Below are 17,910 nucleotides of genomic sequence, written 5' to 3'. Positions count from 1 at the left end.
ATGTTGAGTCAAATGCACTCTATGTCCCTTCATTTCCTTTCCAACTTTTATCTGTCGGACAACTCACAAACTCACTCAAATGTCTTGCCATTTTTTCTCCCTGCAATGTTGTGTTTCAGGACTTAGTCTCCAAGAAGAAGATTGGTGAAGGTTTTTATGTAAATGGTCTCTATTATGTGTCCAGGGAAATCCAAGTACCAAAAGCTTTTCAAGTCAGTACAAGTCAAGATCAAGAACAAATTTTGTGGCACCAACGATTAGCACACCCCTCTGAGAAGGTCTTGACCTCATTGTTTCCAAACCTATGCAAAAATGTCAACCAATGTGATGTTTGTCACTTGTCTAAGTTTGCTAGGTTACCTTTTTCTTCTTCAATGTCTAGGGCTAGTAATCCTTTTGAAATCGTGCATTCTGATATTTGGGGGCCAGTTTTAGAGTCTTTTGATGGATACAAATATTTTGTAACCTTTGTGGATGATTTCACAAGGATCACTTGGTTGTACCTTTTGAAATTTAAGAGTGAAGTTATGGATGTTTTCCAAGATTTTCACAAACTTGTCACTACTCAATTTTTGTCAAAAATTCATATCTTAAGATCAGATAACGACATTGAATATATGTCCAATAAGATGTCACACTATATGAGCACACAAGGTATACTACATCAAACAAGTTGTGTTGGAACACCTCAACAAAATGGGATTGCCTAAAGAAAAAATAGGGACCTTCTTGAGAAAACTAGGGCTCTTATGTTTCACATGAATATACCAAAGAAGTTTTGGTCCCAAGGAGTGCTTACTGCAGCTTATCTCATTAATAGGTTACCAAGTAGAGTTTTGAATTTCAAATCACCTCATGAAGTTTTGAAAGGAAAATCTCTAAATCTATCACACTTGAGAGTATTTGGTTGCACATGTTTTGTTCATGTTCAAACACCCCATCACGACAAGTTGGATCCGAAGGCTACAAATTGTGTGTTTCTGGGGTACTCATCCACTCAAAAGGGTTATAGATGTTACAATCCAACAAAAAAAAAATGGTGATCTCAAGAGACGTAAAGTTTGAGGAAAACATGCCCTACTTCGCTTGGCCAACTAACTATTCTAGTCAGGGGGAGCACTTGATGGATCTTTTTCCCATGCCTCACTTGGGTCCTATTGAGCATGATGTCTTAGAACATCTTCCAAGCCAAGTAGCTCATATTATTCAGGAAGAACTTGATGAGCAGGAAATATCTTTGGCACTTGAACATTCGCCCAGTCCAAATGATACCATCCCCTCAATAATGGCACCAACTCTACAACCTGCCAATCAAGCTCGTCGTAATCCTTCACAACAAAGAAACCCCCCACCTAGATTGCATGATTATGTGACCTATAATGCCAAGTACCCGTTGACAAGTGTTCTTGACTATGAGAAGTTTTTGTCTAATCATGCAGCCTTCTTAACGGCAATCACCAATGCTCATGAGCCCCAGACCTTTGATGAGGCAAACCTTCATGACGAATGGAGAAGGGCAATGGAAGAAGAACTTGAGGCTCTCCATAACAATCACACATAGACAGTGGTCAAACTTCCTAAGGGAAATAAGGCTGTGGGGAGTCGGTGGATATACAAAAATAAGTTCAAGTCTGATGGAACTATTGAGAGGCATAAAGCTCGTCTAGTTGCTTGTGGATTCACACAAACTTATGGAGTTGATTATAAGGAGACTTTTGCCCCTGTGGCAAAAATGAACACTGTCCGAGTCCTCTTATCAGTCGCAATCAATTTTGCATGGCCTCTTTTTCAAATGGACGTCAAGAATGCCTTCTTGCATGGTGATCTCGAAGAAGAAGTTTATATGAAACTTCCACCAGGCCACTCACAAGCAGGTGACAAAGATATGGTATGCAAATTACATAAGTCCATCTATGGCCTTAAGCAATCTCCTCGAGTGTGGTATGCCAAACTCAGCTCGGTGCTGGAAAATGTTGGTTTTCGACGGAGTAATGTTGATTCCTCTCTCTTCATTCGAATTGGTTCCACTGGAAAACTTGTTGTACTCATCTACGTTGATGATCTTATCGTGACCGGTGACAACTTACCTAAGATTCACTCCCTTAAGCAGTATCTTCGTAACAAATTTGCTCTCAAAGATCTTGGTATTCTCAAGTATTTTCTGGGCATTGAACTGGCTCATTCTAGCAAAGGTTTATTCCTAAACCAACGAAAGTATGCTTTTGATCTCCTGCAAAAAGCTGAAATGTCAGCATGCAAACCAACTCGCACCCCATTGGACACCAATCTTAAACTAGACATTCAAGGAGAGCCACTCACAAATTTGAGCTATTATCAACGAATGGTTGGCAAGCTCATTTATCTTACCATTACAAGACCTGACATCTCGTATGCCGTTAGCATTGTCAGTCAATTCATGCATTCCCCAACTACAACTCACTTGAAGATTGTACATCGCATTCTTCGTTATCTCAAAGGTTCAATTGGTAGGGGCATCTTGATGAAGAAGAACAATCATACAACAATCATCGGCTACACTGATGCAGATTGGGTAGGCAACTCTATTGATCGCAAATCAACCACAGGTTTTTGCACGTTTGTTGGTGGCAATTTGGTCAATTGGAAAAGCAAGAAACAAAGTGTTGTGGCTCGATCAAGTGCAGATGCTAAGTATCGTGCCATGGCATCCACTGCCTGTGAACTAATTTGGCTTAAAGGTCTCCTTGGTGATTTGGGTTTCTCTCATACTCAACCCATGTCTATGTTTTGTGATAATCAAGCTGCAATGCACATTGCATCCAATCATGTGTTTCACGAACGCACAAAGCATATCGAAGTTGATTGTCCCTATGTTCGCACCCAGGTTCAATCCAATATCATTGATACTCACTACAAGCGAAGCTATGACCAGTTAGCGGATATTTTCACAAAAAGTCTTGCTTCTATTCGTTTTCAGCGTATTTTGGACAAGCTTGGATCAATCAACCCCTTTGATCCAGCTTGAGGGGGAATATTGGAAGAAGTTCTCTCTTAGCTGTAAAATTAAAGTTACTTAGCTGTAAAGTTAAAGTTATTGGAAGGAGTGTAAGGAGGTTGGCTGTTTACATCAGCTAAGGAGTGTAAGAAGGTTGCTGTCTTGTGTCCTTAATTCAAGGGATATCTGACAGATTGTGTCCTTAATTCAAGATAGCTTTATTAGCTGTAAAGTTAAAGTAGTTAGGCATGTGTAATGACTAAAATATCGATAATATCGATGAAATATCGCCGATATTATCGTTTATCAGAGAAACCAATATTTTCCCACGTATCCTCTAATTGTCGTCAAAATATCGCGATATTATCGAAACAATCTCGTGGCTCCGTCGTCGAAAAGCCAGCCAAGGCTGCGTCATTTGGATCGCCTCCCGGACTTGCTCTGTCGCTCATCCTCCAGATCTTTGACATCGCCGGAGCTTACCGGATTCTGCGGAGAATATGTAGAAATTGTCCAGGGTTAGAATCAGTTCTATTCCTTCACCAAACTAAATCAAAACCCTCCAGAATTGATGGAAATATTCAGAGGTTAAGAATAGAAATAGAAATAAATCTGAAACGAAAGCACATGCATGTGTTAGATCTTGCTCTATTTCAGTCCAACATATAAATCTGAAACGAAAGAACAAAAAAAATTAACACACATGGAGGAGGGATTTACCTTCATGCATCTCAATTTTCATGATTATAGAGACACGGAGGTGTGTATGTTGCTGGGCTTCAGGTTGCAGACAATAATGAAGAGCTATGAGAGAGAGTGGAGCTGCTGTGAGAGAGAAGGCTGTAAGAACGGGCGCTGCGCTTGAGGTTGGAGAAATGAGAGCATCTCTCATATTCTAGAGAGAGAGTGAGAGAGTGGTTGGGAATCTGAAAAGCATCTCCTTTTTCTTTCTACACGGGTTGGTTTGAAAATGAGAGTGGCTCATGGCTCAAGGCAATTGAAAGAGGATCCAATGTTTCAACACATGCTAGAACAAAAACATTAATGTTCTTTTCTTTTGTTGAACAAAATTAAAATTTTTGGTTCTCTTAAATCTTTTGTTGAACAAAATTAAATTTTGTTTGGATTGTGTTTAGTTTGCGGATCTATTTTTTGTAAAAAAAAAAATGGTGATAATTAATCTTGGATCCATATGGGTGGCATGTTAACAATTACATGCAAAACTATTTTGGGGATTTATCATTTGATGACTACTCTTCACAATACACTTACTCTACACATAGAGATGATGAAGAAAGTCAAAATTTTGAAACTCACACGAACTCTATGTGGTACTAAGTCACTCATGTATCTTACCATGCAATGTATAAAGTGTAAAATATTGTACTAATTCATTATATATAAATGATTATGGTGTGTTTAAACTTCTTTCATTAATTACTACATATTTTCTACACTTACAATGTTTGCCAGCTCGCTATATAATCAACTTGATAATGTTAAATCCATCATGCAATGCATTTCCTTCCAATTTTTTGTGATAAACTAATAGATAATTGACTAAATAAACATCCTGCAAAGTTTCAATAAAAATTTCCAAGTTTTTCTTACAATTTCCGTGGTTTTCATATTATTTTTATCGATATCGATAATATCCCGATATTTCCATCGATATTTCCGTGTTTTCAGACTACCGATATTTCCAATATCATCGATATTTAATACCTTGGGCGTGTGTTATGGGAGGTCAGAAGGTTGTCTTTTACCTTGTCTATATAGTGTAACCATTTCTCTTGTATTTTTTCACATTTTTTATAATATACAAAAACCTTCAAATTACAACACTCACCCTACCCGAACCTGCTTCCAAGCCTAGCGTTAACAATTTACCGAAGCGATCCAATCTCAATAGAGAGCCCAACCAGGACATGGAGGGATTGAACTTGATGGCGAACGCTGGCATGGGAGTGTACAGAGGCTACTTGCCGGCCAGGTCGAAAATTACCGATCATGCTGCAGTTTAACGGCGGCGGCTGGGTCAATAGGAGCACCGACTCGGTGGCCAATGATATATTCTGTAGGCGGATCGCGAAGTTGTGTGAAGTCATCATTTTGGCCGTAGGTTATCGTTTCGGGAGTGAGCTTGGATCTGAGGGAAGAATGAAGGGAGGGTGCGAGTTGGGGGAGACTGGTTTTGGTGGTGAAGGAAGGTTGGGGGAGACTGGTTTTGGTGGTTGGAGTGAGCTTGGGGGAGGTTTTGGGGGAGAGGGTGCGGGTTGCAGAGGGAAGAAGGAAGGGAAGGGGTTGGGGGAGGTAGAAGACAAGTGGGGTTTAGGGGTTTGTTTTTTTTAATTTTTTAATATTGAAGTGGATCCATATTGACATGTGGCGCTCATTTATTGTCCACGTGGGCGCCACGTCATCAATTAACAGAAGTTCTAACGGAAAACTTAACGAATGTATGAAACTGTCACAAAATTAAGACTTAAGGTATGATTCCGGGATGACAAAAACTTCATGTACCAAATGTTGAAAACCATGAAACTTCAGGGTAATAAATTGAGATTAGCCCAAAAGATTATAAGGGCTCATTTGGAAATGCTTTTAAAATAACTAAAAGCGCTTTTAGAGAAAATATTTTTGAGTTTCAAACACACTTGGAGTACTTTTATGTGCTACTTCCAATAAGCACTTTGAGTGTTTTTTCATAATTCACTTGTATTTTTACTAAAGATTGATTCCAAAAGTATTTCATCAAAAATGATTTCAGTCATTTAAGCACTTTCAAACGAGTCATAAAAAGCTGAATTTGGATGAAATGGCTCACCAATCAAGACCAACTCTATCAACAGATTTTTCATTGGGATATTCTTCTAGTGCAAGCCCTCTTTCTTATTCTTATTTCCTCGAAAAGTCTCTACTTTCTTGTTTGTAGATAATCAATGAATGAGTCTAACCCAACAAAATAGACAAAAAACTCATAAAATTACACTTATATCAAGTTTCCTCTAAAAAGAATTAGAAATAAAGAACTTGAAGACGGCTTAAGCACCATCAAGAAAAAACACTAATGAATGGAGGTTTTCATGTTGCAAACCAAGATACCCTCCTTTTCTGCGGCATACACAATCGAAGCTCCAGAGAATCCAATCGATGCTCCCATTTTGTTTTTATGCAAACTTGAGAAGACTTATATAAACATTTCAGTTTTTTTTTTATTTTTTAATATTATTGTGCGATTCATTGGTGATAAGAATTGTACCGAGGACGTGTTGTGTGAAATACGAACAGAAAATTCATCATCAACTACTGAGTCATCTTGTGAGGATTACCTGTTAGATATTTATTATTTATCAATAAATAATATTTTGATAATAAAAAAATATGTAAAATATTCGGTACTCGTAAGTTTTGTAGGAAAGGAAACCCACTCCGCCATGAACACAAATTCATTAATCATATCATCTTCATCTTTCATCTTTCATCTTTCATCATCATCATCAACATCCATTGTAAACAATTAAGTGTGCATTGTGGGAATCGGCCCCACAAACATGACTATTTCCTCTCACACATTTAAGCATTCTATTCGTCACTTTCACAACTGTTCTATCACAACTCCGATAATTCTGAAATCGAGTTTCATACCAGAGGCCGAGACAGAAGCAGAAAGTTTCGGTTTCGGTTTCGGGTAAGTGATGTTCGGGTGCAAGTGCTTCCATTGGAATCAACTCACCGATTTATTCCCACCTGAGCCTGAAGAGCCCTTCTCTCTGCCTGATCCCATCCCTCAATGGCCTCCAGGTATGAAAACTTCTACTGCTAAAGCTCTCATCTTTTTTGGATTTTCTTTTTCTTTTTGAAAATTATGATCTGGGTTTTTATTTTTTTAGCTGATTTGATTAGTATTTGGATTATTGATTTGGATTCATGGATTTGCGGATTGTGCTGCATGCAAGCAGTTGTAAGGCTATGAAAGTTTGCCTTTTTTGGTTAATGGATCATGATTCATGAATAATAGCCGTTCATTTTTTGGACAGAAACTGTAACTTTTAGAAAAAAATGAAAGTCTCTCCTTTTTTTAAGTTTCTAGTTGAAGTTATTTTGCTTTTGCAACTACTAATCAGTGCTTGATTGGGAATTAGTGATTTGTATGGTCAGTAATTAATCTGAATTAAACATATTTTGGGTATCATGATGAAGCTCCACTGGTTGTTTGAATTTGACCTTCATTGCTAATATGCAAATTACAATCTATGCGATTTAGGGGGAAATTGTTCTTCATCATCGACCTGTTTTCTGTCTGTATATGTTGTTTTGTATGCTCTGGTAAGTTTGTAAACATGCTGATACTCGCAGTTTTACGGTCCAATCATAAATGGGTCTAAGCAACTGTGTTGCTTTGATTACTCGGTTTTTTAGCGGAAGTGTGGATGGTGTGTGAAAGGGGCCAGTTCATTGATCATATGCTTCAGACTGGGGATAAGTTGTATGGTATTAGATATGATGCATGGTAACAAAAGAATGTACCTTTTGGTAGGCATGGTTTAACTCGATATCTGTTGTTTAATGATTCTACTTGAACACTTTTTTTCTCCTTCGTTTCCTTCTTGAAGCTTCTCTCCCCTTAGAATGATCTCTGATAGGTAATGCCCTTAACGGGCATCTTCAGTCTGTCAAGGCTTGTAGAAGGTTGTCATTTTAGGAACTATTAGATATTATTTTTGCTCGTTCTGGTTATGGTTACGAGTTTCTAGTCAATATTGGTAATAGGTACATATTTTCTTTCTCTAACTACATGATCGCTGACTTCAAAGCTCCAGAAGTTAGGGTCTATCTATTCTTCCTTTACTTGAATAAATGAAATAGGGGTTAAAGATTTAAATTCTTTTGTGCCACAACGGATTATAAACTTCACCTTATCTTTAAGATGGTTTCATTCTTTTGGGTCATTAGTATGCTTGGTGTTAATTGTGAATTTAGTAGATTATGGTGTATTTCTTCTTTGTTTTCTTAATAATAGCTAGCTCGTTTCTTTTTGTAGTTTTGTATTCACCTATGTTGCAGCTGAGTATTGATGAACATGCAAAATTTTGGAGGTTGTGCAAATTCAGAAAGAATCTCTTCAAGTACGACTAAGCATTAACTTTATGCAAAAAAATTGAAAAAAATTATAAAGTCAATGAGAAACACATACTGCTTGAGAATTCGTAGTATAGAATGATGAGAAGAATATGTCCATAGCTCTTGTGATTCCAGTTAATTATTTGAACTACAATTTTGGACTACTTTTCTAAATGATTTACGGATGTATTTTCCTTCTCAGGTGAAGGTTTTGCTTCTGGAAGAATCAATCTTGGAGAAATAGAGGTTTTCAAGATAACCAGATTTGAGTTTATCTGGGCCTGCACTCCATCAGAGGACAAGCAAAAAACTGTTACGTTTTATAAGCCGGTGGGAATACCTGATGGATTCCATAGCATTGGTCACTATTGCCAATCTAAGGAGAAGCCTTTACATGGTTTTGTTCTTGTGGTTCAAGAGGCAGAGTTGCCAGAAACAGCTGATGTTGGGGAGCCTGTCAAGTTGCCAGCTCTTCGAGAGCCGCTTGATTACAAGTTAGTATGGAGCCCTGATGATGGGAATGAGGACAATTATGGTGCATATGGTTACTTTTGGCATCCTCAGCCACCAGAAGGTTACAAAGCAATGGGCTTTTTAGTGACTAGCAGGCCTGATAAACCTAGGTTGGATGAAGTGAGATGTGTTCGAGTTGATTTGACTGATGTTTGTGAAACTTACCGCCCAATTCTTAATGCCATTACAAAATCTCTAATTCTTCCTTTTCAAGTTTGGTCTATGAGACCACATCATCGGGGAACGATGGGGAAGGGGGTTTGTGCAGGTACATTTTTCTGCAGTAGCGACATGAGCATTAGAAAGGATCTGAAGCATATTGGTTGCTTGAAGAATCTGAATTCGAAGCTACCTGGAATGCCAAATCTTGATCAAATTCATTCACTCATCCATCATTATGGTCCTACCGTATTCTTTCATCCAGATGAGATTTACTTGCCGTCTTCTGTTTTATGGTTCTTCAAAAGTGGAGCGCTACTGTTCAAGACTGGCACGTCAGTTGGTGAGCCTATTGATGGCAGTGGCTCAAATTTGCCTGGCGGTGGTTCAAATGATGGGGGGTTTTGGATAGACTTGCCAAGTGATGAACGAGGAGAGATTATAAAACGCGGAAACTTGGAAAGTGCAGAACTTTATGTTCATGTGAAACCGGCTCTTGGTGGTACTTTCACTGACATTGCAATGTGGGTGTTTTGTCCCTTCAATGGACCAGCCACTCTCAAAGTTGGGCCTATGGACTTCCCTCTTGGCAAGATTGGACAGCATGTCGGTGACTGGGAGCACTTCACACTCCGCATCTGCAACTTTTCAGGAGAGCTCTGGAGCATATACTTCTCGCAGCACAGCGGTGGCAAATGGGTGGATGCATATGATTTGGAGTACATAGATGGGAACAAAGCCATTGTCTACTCATCCAAAAATGGACACGCGAGCTACCCTCATCCGGGGACTTACCTTCAGGGGTCAGACAAGCTAGGCATTGGGATAAGGAACGATGCTGCTCGTAGTAACTTATCCGTGGATTCAAGCGTCCAGTATGAGATTGTTGCAGCCGAGTATCTTGGAGACGGGGTTGCGGCCGAGCCGTGTTGGCTGCAGTTTATGAGAGAGTGGGGTCCAACAATTGTGTACAATTCAAGAACTGAGCTTGATAAGGTGATCAATCTTTTGCCTGTGATGTTTAAGTATAATTTGGAGGACATTTTTAGTAAGTTACCGGTTGAGCTTTACGGGGAGGAAGGTCCTACCGGGCCAAAAGAGAAGAACAATTGGGTGGGAGATGAGAGAAGCTAGGGTTTTGCTTGCGGCAAGAATCACTTGTTGTAAGTTGTAATCCTAATGTATCCATATTTGTCCATAGCTATTAATACGATTAGTAGAAACTCTGTTATAGTCATTTATGTACATTTAATGTATTGTGCGGATAGAGGAATATATAGAGTTGAACGTAGTAAAATGAGAAATTGAAAGTGTTTGTTGATATTTCTCTTAGGGAAAAACTTCAGTGCGCCAATGGGTCCTTTCTTTGGTCTTGCCCTCTCTCACAAACACACACAAACCTTGAGTAAATCTTCGATAGAAGCACCATGTGGTCGGCATTGTAGGCCTTCCAATAAGAAAAGAGATATTCTCCGGATCTTTCCCTTTAAAGTTCAGGGATCAAGTGATTTGGGCTTTTAAAAATTTGATCTACGGTTAAAAATTATTATAGTTTTTAAAAGTTTTTACTAACTTCTCTGTTTTTAGCCGTTAGTTCAAAATTTAAAGGTCCGGATCACTTGATATCTTATCTTCCAATAAGAAGAAAGTTACATTGTCATGAGTGGGCTCGAATTAACTAAAAACAGGGAGAGTTTGTGTGTTTTTTTTGTGAAAAAGATTACAGTTGGGGCCACATGTGATATGCCCTACTGAAGTTTTCTTCCCCACAAACTCTTTGCTTTTTGGTTAATTCGACCACACCCACAGCAATGTAACGTTGTCTTACTAGCTGCTCTATAGGCCTGACTACGTGACACCCCTACCGAAAATTCAGTCCTCTTCGGATTCTCTTTGTGGGGATCCAGAAGATCAATCAATCGTATCCGTTCATCGTACATCGTGCAGTCAGTTTTCATTATGTAGTATTTATATTTATTTTTAAATAAAAAATTCAAAATAATTTATAATCGCACGATGTACGATAAATTAACACAATTAATTGATCATCTGAATCCCCACAAATAGGATCCGGATAGAATTCTATTCCCTCTTCTTGATGTCGGAAGACCTAAAATTCTAATATTTCTCTCCATTAATTTGTTTAATAACAAACAAGCAAATTATGAATCACGGGCCTTTTGACGAAATGGACCTCACCCCCAGATCAGTACCGGCCCATATTCTGTGCTTTTGAGAGGGACAAAACGGTCCAGTCGGTGGGCGCTTGAAAGTTGAAACTCTGAAGCGAAGGCCGAAGGGCCGAAGGGCACCACCGCACCACGCCAGTAGTACAACCCAACACACAGCAGCACAAGCAAGCGGAGCAGAGAAAATGCTGGCGAGGAGGATGGTTTCGTTGTTCAACAGGAGCTCCTCAGCACCACACTTTTCCAGGTTCAGCTTTTGTTTTATTTGCACAGTTCGGCGGCGAAGACGGTGGATGAAGGGAAGAGCACGTCGTCTTTTGGTCGAAAAGCGGTGTCTTTTATTCTGATTACCACTACCGGCGGTGTTGCTTTGAGTGCTCTTAATGATCTTGTGATTTATCAAAGCTGCAGCAGGTATCTTTCCAACTCCAAGTAGATGGGACTTTTAACTCTTCTGTGTTAAATGGTATGATTGATCTATTTGCTCGTATAGGGAAGTATTGCTGGTCTAAGTTTGAATCTATGCTTGAACTTGTAAAGGGGGTTTTCATTTTTTGGTTTGCGAATAGTTGGGATCAACGACATTCTGATCAACAACGTGTTCAAATGAATTTGGAGATTGTATTTGTAGCATCTGTAATATAGCTTATGAGAAACTTCTTCTCGAAAAGCTTTGTTAAAAACGTATAGATTACAAACTTGATTGTAGAGGAGGGAGGGAGGGAGGGTGAGAAAAAAACTAGTTGGCGACTTGGATTGCTTCATCGTATACATAAACAATGCAGCCCGTGGAATAATTTTCATATGTATCAGCAGCTTGCTTGGTTGATGTATGTTCTATTACCCAACGCCTTACATAGATCATGACATAATGCCCCCACATAAGGGAGGAAATGTGGGCGGTTTTACTCATAGGTGGCTGGTTGTTCGTTCGTAGTAGTGTGTAGGAAGAATGAAGAACGAGGGAAGAAGAGGGAGAAATGTGAGTTTTCTTTGAAGGGATAAAAGATCCATACAGAGTTCGAAAAACAACCTTAAACCGTTTCAATGTTACATATGTATACTTAATTTAAGGTTTCATGTTTTAATCAATTCCTGGAAACTTTGCAGCAAGGCCATGGAGAAAGCCAGTAAGAATCCAGCAATCATAGAGGCTATAGGGGAACCTATTGTGAAGGGCCCATGGTACAATGCATCGCTTGCAGTAGCTCATAAACGGCATTCTGTATCTTGCACATTTCCTGTGTCTGGACCGCGAGGTGCTGGAGTCTTGGAGGTGAAGGCTGTACGTAATGGAGGTTTGTATTGATTTAAATAAAAAACCAGACATATATGTGCAAACACACAAGCACATACGCATAAAGACATACATCGTGTGCATGTGCTCATGTACTCTCACACCTGCTTATTTTGGTGTTTGGGTTCTAAACAGACTTTCATATTTTGCTCATGTGCTACTTGATATTACATGTAAAACCATAATAATGGTACATGATTTTGTATCCAACGCCGTATAATTGATCAACATCCTATGCTGATATTCACTTAAACTCGTTGTCAGTGTTAGATCTTTTCCGAATTGGTTTGATTGAAACAACCAGGCTATCCGATTTGTGCTTCAAAAGTTTTGCGAAGAATGTTCAAAAACTAGCTAGACTTTTCTGTTTGATGCATTAAACTACATTTTACATATATCGCTTGGGTTTTGATAACCCTTTAAGTATATTAATGATCAGATTTCTCGTTTGCAGATGACACCTGGCTTTCGTATCTCATCCCTCGCGATTGGGACATCCTAATCATGGATGCCCTCGTCCATATTCCCGGAAATGAAGAGAAGCAGCGAACGGTGCGAATTGGTATTTCCGACAGTGCCCCCGGTCCTGCTTGCACGGCATGCACCGGTTGTCCCACTCAAGTATCGGCGAGTCCGAAGAACTGAAGTAATAAACACATCGGTAGGCAAGAGTTTTTGCACTTTTAAATCATCCATTTCATACAAAACTTGGTACGGAATTGTAATAGCAGAGAGGCTTCTCACCTGAGTTTTTTGTCCGGTTTTTGTGTTTCAGTTTTTTGGGTGACCGGAGGGAAAGCTTTCGGTTTTTAATCTTGGGCCGGGTTTTAGAAAGTAGAGCGGTAGAGAAGAGTTGGGCCGTATTTCCTTGTAACGCCCATAAACATTTCCTTTAGATTTTTTTCTCTTCTTTCTTTAACAAGGAAGAAAATATCGGTAATATCGGAAATATCGGTAGTCCGAAAACACGGAAATATCGATGGAAATATCGGGATAATATCGATATCGATAAAAATTACATGGAAACCACGGAAATTGTAAGAAAAACTTGAAAATTTTTAATGAAACTTTGCAGGATGTTTATTTAGTCAATTATCTATTAGTTTATTACAAAAAATTGGAAGGAAATGCATTGCATGATGGATTTAACTGATTTAAGTTGATTATATAGCGAGCTGTCAAACATTGTGAGTGTAGAAAATATGTAGTAATTAATGAAAGAAGTTTAAACACACCATAATCATTTATATATAATTAATTAGTACAATATTGGGAGGTTTTATTTAGGATATTAAAAAAAAAAGGAATTGAATAAAAGGATGAAGAATAATGTGCCGAATTTGACATTTTAAATTTCTTACACATAAGCATGCGTCTAGGCGTTGAAGTTCCAAATTATAGTATATCAATTAACGATTGAAAATCAATACGTTGAATAAGACTAAACTTTAATTTGGATGCCGATTATGTTTTTTCAAGTTTATTTAGTCAATTATCTATTAGTTTATCACAAAAAATTGGAAGGAAATGCATTGCATGATGGATTTAATTGATTTAAGTTGATTATATAGCGAGCTGGCAAATTTTTCACTCTTTCCCTAAAATTATATATTTTCAATTTTTCCCTGAAATTGAGTCCTTGGGTGACCGGAGGGAAAGCTTTCGGTTTTTAATCTTGGGCCGGGTTTTAGAAAGTAGAGCGGTAGAGAAGAGTTGGGCCGTATTTCCTTGTAAAGCCCATAAACATTTCCTTTAGATTTTTTTCTCTTCTTTCTTTAATAAGTAACTAGTATTTGCCTACACATTTTGTATGTATGAACAGAGTTTTTTAGAAAATGAGAATGAGAGGGAGGGAGAGAACGTGGGGGGAGTGGGATTTTATTTTTTATTATTATTTTTTATTTTATTTTTTTATTTTTTATTATTTTAATATTGGAGGTAGTTTAACTCCGCCTATGTAAGTTTATCTTACATGGCCGGTCCCAAGCCCGGGTAAAGGAGGAGGGGGAGGGCATCAGGTAGTCGACAGCCGGCACTCCACAATCACGTCGAATCCTTATGAAAATGAATTCAGAACGAAATCGCGCTAAAGCTAGGGCGTCACCCGTAAGTGGCGCGCTGTGTGGCCCGAGCACAGTGATAAGTGAGCAAGGGTCGTTGTATTTCCATAGGCACCCGGATGCAGTGTTAAATGAGCAAGGGGGCCATAGAAACTTCTTTTCGAACGACTCCACTCAAAGTTGTTTGGGAGCATATGCACCTATCAACTTTACACGGGACACACAAAAGAAGTACTTTGATTCCATTGGACGGGGGAGGGTGAAGAAGCTAGGACAGAAGGGTAGAGTTCAGGAGAGTAGAATGCGTTTAGGAACGTGGAATATAGGAACCTTAACGGGAAAATCTATGGAAGTAGTGGAAGTTATGGTGAGGAGAAGGATAAATATTATGTGCCTACAAGAAACTAAGTGGGTTGGTCTTAAGGCAAAGGATCTAGAAAACTCAGGGTTTAAACTTTGGTACTCGGGCACAAATAGAACGAGAAACGGTGTTGGCATCATCGTGGACAAAACCTTGACACAAGATGTTGTAGATGTCAAGAGGGTAGGAGATAGAATCATGGCAATCAAGATTGTAATAGGACAAGAATTTATCAATGTGATTAGTGCGTACGCACCTCAAGTAGGGTTGGATATGAGTTCGAAGGAGAAATTTTGGGAAGACCTTGGAGACTTGGTGCAAGGAATTGCTCAGACGGAGAAGTTATTTATAGTAGGAGATTTAAATGGACACGTGGGCAGGGAGACAGGCAACTATGGAGGTTTTCATGGTGGCCATGGTTTTGGGGAGAGAAACGAGGATGGGGAAGCTATCTTGGATTTTGCAATGGCATATGATCTCTTCTTAGCCAACACCTTCTTTAAGAAGAGAGAAGAACATGTGATCACCTACAAGAGTGGGTCGTCAAAAACACAAATAGATTTTCTTCTAATGAGGAAAGGGGATCGTATAACTTGTAAGGATTGCAAAGTTATACCAGGAGAGAGCGTGGCTAATCAACATCGCTTGTTGGTGATGGATGTACATATCAAAAGAGTGAGAAAAAAGAACAAGACTTGGAAGTGCCCAAGGACTAGATGGTGGAATCTAAAAGAAGAAAAACAAGTCATTTTCAAAGAGAAAGTAATCACCCAGTGTGTGTGGGATAGAGAGGGGGAAGCTAGCCAAATGTGGGATTCCATGGCTAGTTGTATCCGAAAAGTAGCAAAAGAGGTGTTAGGAGAGTCCAAGGGCTTTGCCCCACACCAAAAGGAATCTTGGTGGTGGAATGAGGAGGTACAAACAAAGGTGAAGGCTAAGAAGGAATGTTGTAAAGCCTTATACAAGGATAGGACCGATGAAAATGGTGAAAGGTATAGAAAAGCGAAGTAAGAGGCGAAGAAAGCTGTGAGAGAAGCTAAGTTAGCGGCTTATGACGATATGTATAAGCGACTAGATACCAAAGAAGGAGAGTTGGATATCTATAAACTAGCTAGAGCAAGGGAAAAGAAGACAAGGGACCTAAACCAAGTGAGGTGCATCAAGGATGAGGATGGAAAGGTTCTTGCTACAGAGAACGCGGTTAAAGATAGATGGAGAGGTTATTTTCATAATCTTTTCAATGAAGGACATGAAAGGAGTGCTTCTTTAGGGGAGTTGAGTAACTCAGAAGAGTGTAGAAACTACTCTTTTTATCGTCGAATCCGGAAGGAAGAAGTGGTTGTAGCTTTGAAGAAGATGAAGCATAGAAAAGCAGTAGGCCCAGACGATATACCAATCGAAGTGTGGAAAGTTTTGGGAGAGACAGGTATAACATGGCTCACTGACCTTTTCAATAGGATTTTGAAAACGAAGAAGATGCCAAATGAGTGGCGAACGAGCACTTTGGTGCCTACCTACAAGAATAAGGGCGACGTACAAAATTGCATGAACTATAGGGGTATTAAGCTAATGAGTCATACAATGAAGCTCTGGGAGAGAGTCATTGAGCATAGATTGAGGCAAGAGACACGGGTTTCGGACAACCAATTCGGGTTCATGCCAGGGCGCTCAACCATGGAGGCAATCTATCTCTTACGAAGATTGATGGAAAGATATAGAGATGGGAAAAAGGATTTACACATGGTCTTTATAGATTTGGAAAAAGCGTATGATAGGGTCCCAAGAGACATTCTTTGGAGGATTTTAGAGAAGAAATGAGTACGAGTAGCATATATCCAAGCTATAAAGGATATGTATGAAGAAGCAAAGACTGCCGTAAGAACTCATGAAGGACAAACCGAAAGTTTTCCCATAACTGTAGGATTACATCAAGGCTCATCCTTAAGTCCTTACCTTTTTGCGTTGGTAATGGATGAGTTAACATGACATATTCAAGATGATATTCCTTGGTGTATGCTTTTCGCAGACGATATAGTGTTGATATATGAAACTCAGGAAGGGGTAAATGCAAAGCTTAACCTTTGGAGAGAAGTGTTGGAATCTAAAGGTCTTCGCCTAAGCCGATCAAAGACAGAATATATGGAGTGCAAGTTCAGTGCAAATGGAGGCCAAAACGAGTTAGGGGTAAGGATCGGAGATCAAGAAATACCAAAGAGCGATCGTTTTCGTTACCTAGGATCTATCTTGCAAAAGAACGGAGAATTAGATGGAGATCTCAACCATAGAATACAAGCTGGATGGATGAAGTGGAAGAGTGCATCCGGCGTATTGTGTGACCGCCGTATGCCACTGAAGCTCAAGGAAAAATTTTATAAGACGGCAATAAGACCGGCGATGCTATATGGCACAGAATGTTGGGCGGTGAAGCATCAACACGTACACAAAATGGGTGTAGCGGAGATGAGGATGCTTCGTTAGATGTGTGGGCACACAAGAAAGGATAAGATTAGGAATGAGGATATCCGGGGTAAAGTAGGAGTAGCCGAAATTGAAGGAAAGATGAGAGAAAATCGGTTACGGTGGTTTGGACATGTGCAAAGAAGGCCTACTGACGCTCCGATTAGAAGATGCGACTATGAGACAGAGGTTCAGGGCCGAAGGGGTAGAGGAAGACCTAGGAAAACTTTGGAAGAGACTCTAAGAAAAGACTTAGAGTACTTGGATTTAACGGAGGACATGACACAGGACCGAGCACAATGGCGTTCAAAGATTCATATAGCCGATCCCACTCAGTGACTTGGATTTTCCAAGTCTCAAACCGAGAAGTTTTCCTCATTCGGGAAATTAAGGGTGTTTATACCATATTTAGGGCCTCATATTTAGATCTCGTACAAATACTCGGGGGACTTAAATGTAATTATGTGGTAAAGGAAATGGAAAATATGTAATAAGTGATGAGTCCTTATTCTATAAAAGGACCCCTCATCCTCACAATTAGAGAGGCTCATTCTCACCCTCAGAGGCCATTTCTTAAGGCTCATTCATCCTCTCAAAGCTCTCACATTACAAAGCTCATTCTCTCTCTCCCTCAGATAAATATATATTTAGTGTGGACGTAGCCCAAACCTTGGGGTGAACCACGATACATCTTGTGTTATTTACATTTCATGCAGATTCACGGTCGGATTTACGTTGTACCAAGACCTCTGGTTTTGTGCATCAACATTTGGCGC

The 17,910-nt window shown here is 39.4% G+C and overlaps 3 protein-coding genes and 1 long non-coding RNA gene across 8 annotated transcripts; 3 read left to right on the top strand and 1 right to left on the bottom strand.

The window, feature by feature from the left end:
* Positions 1-1,732: 1,732 nt before the first annotated feature.
* Positions 1,733-3,004, top strand: LOC139188661 (uncharacterized mitochondrial protein AtMg00810-like). Its single transcript, XM_070806317.1, has one exon. It carries the CDS (start codon positions 1,733-1,735, stop codon positions 3,002-3,004), a length of 1,272 nt encoding a protein of 423 aa, XP_070662418.1.
* A 2,823-nt stretch (positions 3,005-5,827) lies between these two features.
* LOC139188485 (uncharacterized) lies at positions 5,828-6,545 on the bottom strand. Its single transcript, XR_011571955.1, has 2 exons — positions 6,406-6,545; positions 5,828-6,306 (listed from the first exon to the last, which is right to left on the bottom strand). It is a non-coding gene; the product is annotated as an uncharacterized lncRNA (long non-coding RNA).
* Positions 6,353-10,093, top strand: LOC103445472 (hypothetical protein At1g04090-like). 5 transcript variants are annotated; one of them, XM_008384491.4, is made up of 3 exons: positions 6,365-6,778; positions 8,019-8,103; positions 8,301-10,093. In XM_008384491.4, the coding sequence occupies exons 2-3, from the start codon at positions 8,052-8,054 to the stop codon at positions 9,902-9,904; spliced, it is 1,656 nt and encodes a 551-aa protein (XP_008382713.3). In that variant the 5' UTR covers positions 6,365-6,778; positions 8,019-8,051; the 3' UTR covers positions 9,905-10,093. The 5 variants fall into 5 exon arrangements, with proteins under 5 accessions (XP_008382712.3, XP_008382713.3, XP_070662159.1 ...); XM_070806058.1 differs by lacking the exon at positions 6,365-6,778 and adding an exon at positions 6,876-7,130; XM_029109957.2 differs by lacking the exon at positions 6,365-6,778 and adding an exon at positions 6,876-7,303.
* An 865-nt stretch (positions 10,094-10,958) lies between these two features.
* On the top strand, positions 10,959-13,157 carry LOC103412238 (uncharacterized). Its single transcript, XM_070806316.1, has 4 exons — positions 10,959-10,979; positions 11,180-11,373; positions 12,070-12,257; positions 12,711-13,157. The coding sequence occupies exons 1-4, from the start codon at positions 10,959-10,961 to the stop codon at positions 12,899-12,901; spliced, it is 594 nt and encodes a 197-aa protein (XP_070662417.1). The 3' UTR covers positions 12,902-13,157.
* The last annotated feature ends 4,753 nt before the right edge of the window (positions 13,158-17,910 follow it).

This window comes from Malus domestica, chromosome 10, assembly GCF_042453785.1.
Source record: "Malus domestica chromosome 10, GDT2T_hap1".
In the NCBI taxonomy this organism is placed as follows: Eukaryota; Viridiplantae; Streptophyta; class Magnoliopsida; order Rosales; family Rosaceae; genus Malus; species Malus domestica.
This window is presented reverse-complemented; position numbering and strand designations above follow the sequence as displayed.

Coding starts and splice junctions, on each gene's coding strand:
- LOC103445472 (XM_008384490.4), top strand. CDS start 6,673: ATGTTCGGGTGCAAGTGCTTCCATTGGAATCAACTCACCGATTTATTC. Junction 6,779..8,300: donor CATCCCTCAATGGCCTCCAG/GTATGAAAACTT, acceptor TTTCCTTCTCAG/GTGAAGGTTTTGCTTCTGGA.
- LOC103412238 (XM_070806316.1), top strand. CDS start 10,959: ATGGACCTCACCCCCAGATCA. Junction 11,374..12,069: donor ATTTATCAAAGCTGCAGCAG/GTATCTTTCCAA, acceptor GAAACTTTGCAG/CAAGGCCATGGAGAAAGCCA. Junction 12,258..12,710: donor GAAGGCTGTACGTAATGGAG/GTTTGTATTGAT, acceptor TCTCGTTTGCAG/ATGACACCTGGCTTTCGTAT.
- LOC139188661 (XM_070806317.1), top strand. CDS start 1,733: ATGAACACTGTCCGAGTCCTCTTATCAGTCGCAATCAATTTTGCATGG.